This window comes from Chaetura pelagica, unplaced genomic scaffold (assembly GCF_000747805.2).
Source record: "Chaetura pelagica isolate M959 unplaced genomic scaffold, ChaPel_1.0 scaffold291, whole genome shotgun sequence".
Taxonomy (NCBI): domain Eukaryota; kingdom Metazoa; phylum Chordata; class Aves; order Apodiformes; family Apodidae; genus Chaetura; species Chaetura pelagica.
This window is the reverse complement of record NW_009952148.1, coordinates 97,186-102,872: the sequence shown is the minus strand read 5'-3', so window position 1 is coordinate 102,872 and position 5,687 is coordinate 97,186. Positions and strand designations below refer to the sequence as shown.

Sequence of the window (5,687 nt, the reverse complement as noted above, 5' to 3'; positions counted from 1 at the left end):
CCCTCCAACCCAACCCATTCCATGATTCCATTGTCACACCATGTGATCATGCAAGACCCACCATCATAGAATTCAGCTCCTGGGATGGTTTGGGTTGGAAGGACCTTCAAGCCCACCCAGATGATCCCACCAGATGATCTTCAAGGTGCTGCCCCATCCCTGAAGTGTTCCAGGTATCTGATGTGGGGCTTGGAGCAGCCTGGGCTGGTGGGAGGGGTCCCTGCCCAGGCAGGGGTGGATCTAGATGGTCTTCAAGGTCCCTCCAACCCAAACCTGCAGGTTCTCTGAGCAGGAACCTGTTGCTGTGAGGGTGGCAGAGCCCTGGGCCAGGCTGCCCAGAGAGGTGGTGGATTCTCCTTCTCTGGAGCCATCCCAGCCCCAGCTGGATCCTGGGGGACCTGCTGGAGGTGCCCCTGCTGTGCTGGGGGTGGCACTGGGGGGGCTCCAGAGCCCCCTCCCAACCCCAGCTCTCTGTGCCTCCTTTCCCAACCCCCCTACACTTCCCTGCCCCCCCTTTTCCCTTCTCCCAGGGCACAGACGACGCCCGAGACTTTTTCAAGCGGAAAATCGACTTCCTGACCAGGCAGATGGAGAAGATCCAGCCGGCGCTGCAGGAGAAACACGCCATGAAGCAGGGTGGGCATCCTGACCCTCCCACCCCCCTTCTCTTCCCTCCAGCCGTGGTGGAAACGATGAGCCAGAAGATCCAGCAGCTCACGGCCCTGGGAGCCTCTCAAGGTGCCACCACCAAGGCGTAGCCTTCAGCCTCACTCCCTGCCCTCCTCACCATCAGGACAGGAGGGGAGGCTGGAGGGAGCCATGGGGTGTGGCACAGCCCCCCCAGCTCAGCTGTCCTCATGCCAGGTCTCTGGTGGCTCTTCCCACCCCAGTAGTGCCTCCCTCCCCAACTTTTTTTATAGGCAGCCCCTGGCTGCTGTGGTGTGGAATAAACAAGAGACTTCTTGAAGCAGGGGCTGTGCCAGGGCCAGCTCCTTCTCCTTGTGCTTCAATCCCTTCTCCTTGTCCTCCAGCCCCTTCTTCTCATGCTCCAACCCCTTCTCCCTGTGCTCCAGCCCCTTCCCCAGCTCCTTATCCTTTCTCTGGACACACTTCAGCACCTCCATGTCCTTCTTGTCATGAGGGGCCCAAAACTGCCCCCAGGATTCCAAGTGTGGCCTCCCCAGTGCTGAGCACCAGGGTATAATCACTTCCCTGCTCCTGCTGGTCACAGTATTCCTGATGCAGTCCAGAATGCTGGTGGCCTTCTTGGCCAGCTGCCCTATCCCTGGCTCATGTTCAGCCCCTGATCACCAACATCCCCAGGTCCTTTTCCTCCAGACACTTCCCAAACACTCTGCCCCAAACCTTGATTGTTGCCTGGGGTTGGTGTGACTGGAGTGCAGGACCTGGCACTGAGCCTGGTGGAACCTCATGCAATTGGCCTCAGCCCATGGATCCAGCCTGGCCAGATCCCACTGCAGAGCCTCAGCCCATGGATCCAACCTGTCCAGGTCTCTGCAGACCCTCAACCCATGGATCCAGCCTGGCCAGATCCCTCTGCAGACCCTCAGCCCATGGTTGGGGTTGAAAAGTCTGTCTGAGCTCAGCATGAAGCTCCTTACCTCCCTTGGCAAAACAGGAGGGGAGAAGGAGCATCTCCACCCCCTGTGGACACTTCCAGAAGGATCTGGTCGTGTTGGGCTCTCAGCTCAGCTTGTCCCACTCTCCTGCCTTGCCAGGGGGTTTGACTTGATTTCTTTACTCCCCCGAGCAGCCAAACGTCTCCCTGAAGGGTTAAAAATCTCCCCAGATCCCTCCATGGCCTTCCTGGGAGCCTCGGGGCAGCAGTTCCCACCTCAGGTTTGGCTGCTGCTGAGTCCTGGAGCCTCCCTGGGTTAATGGAGGGGAAACTGGGCTGGGGACTCAGCTGCTGGCAGGGACTGGGCTGAAAGGGGCACCATCCTGAGAAGGCTGGGCAGGCTGGGGAGGGGGGTCAGAACCAACCTCCTGGGGTCCAACAAGGCCACGTTCCTGCCCCTGGGTCAGCACAACCCTGGGCACAGATCCAGGCTGGGGGGAGGAGAAAGAGCTGGGGTGGGAGGAGATGAGAAGCTGGACATGAGTGACCGGAGTGTCCTGGAGCCCTGGGGGCAACTGTGTCCTGGGCTGTGTCACCAGGAGTGTGACCAGCAGGGCCAGGGAGGGGATTGTCCCCTCTGCTCTGCTCTGCTGGGACCCCCTGGAGAACTGGGGCCAGTTCTGGAGCCCCCAGCACAAGGAGGACACGGAGCTGTTGGAGAGGCCAGAGGAGCCACGGAGATGCTGGGAGGGCTGGAGCAGCTCTGGAGCCAGGCTGGGAGAGTTGGGGTGTCCAGCCTGGAGAAGAGAAGGCTCCAGGGAGACCTTAGAGCAGCTTCCAGTGCCTGAAGGGGCTCCAGGAAAGCTGGGGAGGGACTTTTCACCAGAGAAGATGGTGAGAGGACAAGGGGTGATGGTTTTAAACTGAGAGAGGGGAGATTGAAGTGAGAGATTAGGAAGAAATTCTTCCCTCTCAGGTGGTGAGGAGCTGGGATGGGTTGCCCAGGGAGGTTGTTGATGCCCCAGCCCTGGAGGTTTTTAAGGCCGGGTTGGAGGAGGTTTTTGTGCAGCCTGGGCTGGCGGGAGGGGTCGCTGCTCATGGCAGGGGGGGTGGAACTTGATCTTTAATGTCCCTTCCAACTTTATGATTCTATGAAAAGGCAGCTCTGACCTCCCCAGCAGCCTCCAGCTCCAGACCTGCCTTTGTCCACTTCTGCTCCTGCACTTCCCACTTGGCACAGGTGGCTCTGGGGGCTTCGGTGGCAGCTCCTGGCTGCCCAGAAGGGTTAAGCTCCCCTGTCCCCCCCTTGCCCAGCACCACCTGAGGAATATCCAGCTGCTGAGTGAGTGGGAGTGACTTCCAGAGGGTTATTCAAGACAAAAGCCTGTGAGTGGCTCTGGTGTCTCTCTTGGAGGCTCCTCCATCTCCCTGGGGGCTCCTCCTGGACACCAGCACCAAGAAATGTCCCCATGTCCCACCTCTGCCTCCTCCACCCACAGCCAGGGCAAGACAGTACTTGAGAACTTCCCTTTTTAAAAGCATTTTTAGGGTGTAAAGCAGGGGCAGGAACCCTCTGCTCACACACCAGCCCAGCTCTGAGCTTCTCCCTCCCCTCCTGGAGGAGAAAACCCTTTTCCACCCCCCCCCCCGCCCTCCCTGTTTTTGCAGGAATTCCAGATGCCCACCAAGAGAAATTCACTGGGCTGGATTTACCCCCCTTTGAGACACTGTGCAAGTTTGAGCATTTGTTTTATTTTTACACTTAAATATTCTCTTTAAATACAGCGTCATCACCAGGTAAAGGAACAAAAAAAAAAAAGAAAAAAGAGGTCCAAGGAGAGGAAAAAATATATTTGGAGGACAAGCTTTGGATTCACACTGGAAAATTAAAAATCAAAAGCCACCTTAGACCGTGTGAGATGGGGCTGGGGGGGTTGCAGAGTCCAGGGTGAGGACCTGGGGGTCGCTGGAGCTGCAGAGGGGCCACAGCTCCTGCAGCAGCTCAGTAGCACCAGAGAGGAGGTGATGGGGCTGTTGGGCTTCGTACACGGCAACAAACGGAGCAGGAACCAGCGTTGGTGTCACAGAGGGAGCTGGAACTGGACAGGAATGAGGACAAAGGGCAGGAACAGACTTTGATTGCACCATCAACAGCAGCATTAGCTCTGTGGGATGAGAACCAGTCCTGTGAGGTCTGGGCTGGTGGTGAGGGCAGCGTCCTCGCCCGCGGCTCAGGGTTCATTCTGGCAGCTGATGGAGCCTCTGGGCTCACCCAAGGAGTTGCCCAAGGAGTTCCCTGGCACAAGCAGGTCCTCACCTGGCTACCCTGGCCAAGGGACAGGACACAGAGCCAGGGAGGGCGCGTTGAGGCTGTTGAAAATTAAACAAAAAAAAAAAAAAAGGGGGGGGGGAAAAAAATATTGGAACCTATTCAAGTATCACTGTTTGCTTGGGTTTTGCAGCTCAGAGTCATTCTGTTTTGTGGGGGAGTGGAAAAAGCCCCACGGCCACACAGGCACCAGCAGGTGGCAGTTCCCCACGAGGCGCCCAACGTGGGGCAAGGCTTGTTCCTCCCAGCGTAGCCCTTGTGTGCTGGCTGAGGGCAGTGGGAGCTGCTGCTGGGATGGGTGTCAGCTCCACCACACCCAGGTTTGGAAAGCAGCCCTTTCCCTTCCACTCTGCCCCAGAAAAGGGGCTCCAGGGACTCGGGCTGGGGCGGAAGAGCTGCTTTGCCTGGATAAGGCTCCGCTGGAACCGCGTGATGAGGTGGTGAGAGCAGCAAAGGGGCCTCAGCCCCCTGAAACACCTTTGGACAGAGGGAGGTGACCAGCAGGTGAACAAGAAGAGCCACAAACCCCCCGGAACAATGACAGCACTTTGTCAGCTTGCAAGTTCCTTCTGTTCCTTCCTCCTTTTTTCCCTGCTTCCCAGCTGGGATGTTTCCCCTGCAAGCAGCTCCAGGGTTGTCCATTGGATTGAACCCTCCCTTGAGGAGCTCTTCACTCTCCCTCTCCTCGATTTTCTCCTCAAAAAGATGAGATTTTTTTCTTCCCCAGAGTCCAAGGGGACAGAGGGGAGATGCTTCTCCTTGGCTGGGATCAAGCTGGAGCAAGGGCAAGGGACAAAGCCTCTGGGGACAGAGGATCCCCCCCCCAGCCCCCTGCCCCAGTCATGTCCCTCAAGACCCAGCGCAGGGACCTTCAAAGGGGCCAGTTTTGGCAGGAGGCAAAGCAGGGGGAGAACCAGGGGGTCTCTGAGGGGTGGAAAGTGCTTTTCCTGCCTGTCTGGGGGACATGGCAGGGGGTTCTCTTGACTCTTCCTGGAGGCCAGCCAGTTGCATGGGGATGGACAGACGGACACGGGTCTCCATGCTGTGCCTGTGAAGGGCTCCAACTCTTTAAATCCAACAGCCCCAAGTTTCTAGGCCAATGTGGGGGCTGCAGCCTCGTTCCCTTGTGCAGGGAGAGCCCCCCAGCAGGCTCCAAGTCCTTCCTGATCCATCCTGGCCCCCTGTGTTGGCTGCACTGGCCGAAGGGGCAGCATCACCTGGAGGCGCAGGCTGTGCCAGGGCCTGCTGAGCAGTCATTGCAGGGAAAAATAACCCAAAAAAGGGGGAAAAAAGAAAAAGAAAGTCTTTTTTCCTTGAAAGCTGACAAGGGCAAGAGATGTCTTCAGGCGGGAATGGAGGATGGGAAGGAGCTGCCACGGGAAGCAGGAGGCTCCATGTCTGACGTGTCCCAGCGCATGGGTGGCACGTTTGGCATCGGCCAAACGGTGACAACGGTCCCTGCCAGCGCGTGGGGAGGTGCTGGGGGGCTGTGGGGAGGGGGCTACACGAGTGGCTCCTGGGAAAAGCTGCTGGACGTGACCCACGGCAGCTGGGTGAGTGGAAGGCTCCTGGCCCCGGGTGAGCAACACCGGGTAAAATCCTCTGTACAAGGCAGCCCCTGCTCCCCTGCCCAGAACTGAATAACCACTGGTGGCCCATAAAATATTATTGTCAATAAATAAACGAGAGCAGAGGGGGTTGGGGGGAGCTCCTCAGATGGGCAGGACGGGCCCTGGTGGGTTCTCCTCGGCTGCGGGCGGTTCGTGCGCCCGCTCGGGG

At 58.3% G+C, this 5,687-nt stretch overlaps 2 protein-coding genes across 2 annotated transcripts in view; one reads left to right on the top strand and one right to left on the bottom strand.

The window, feature by feature from the left end:
• Positions 1-758, top strand: part of PFDN5 (prefoldin subunit 5) — a 4,843-nt gene extending 4,085 nt beyond the window's left edge. Inside the window, exons 5-6 of the mRNA XM_010006390.1 lie at positions 531-636; positions 679-758. Coding sequence (XP_010004692.1) covers positions 531-636; positions 679-758 — 186 coding nt within the window. The remainder of the gene's footprint in view (positions 1-530; positions 637-678) is intronic.
• A 4,862-nt stretch (positions 759-5,620) lies between these two features.
• Positions 5,621-5,687, bottom strand: part of CSRNP2 (cysteine-serine-rich nuclear protein 2) — a 4,260-nt gene continuing 4,193 nt past the window's right edge. Inside the window, exon 4 of the mRNA XM_010006378.1 lies at positions 5,621-5,680. Coding sequence (XP_010004680.1) covers positions 5,621-5,680 — 60 coding nt within the window. The remainder of the gene's footprint in view (positions 5,681-5,687) is intronic.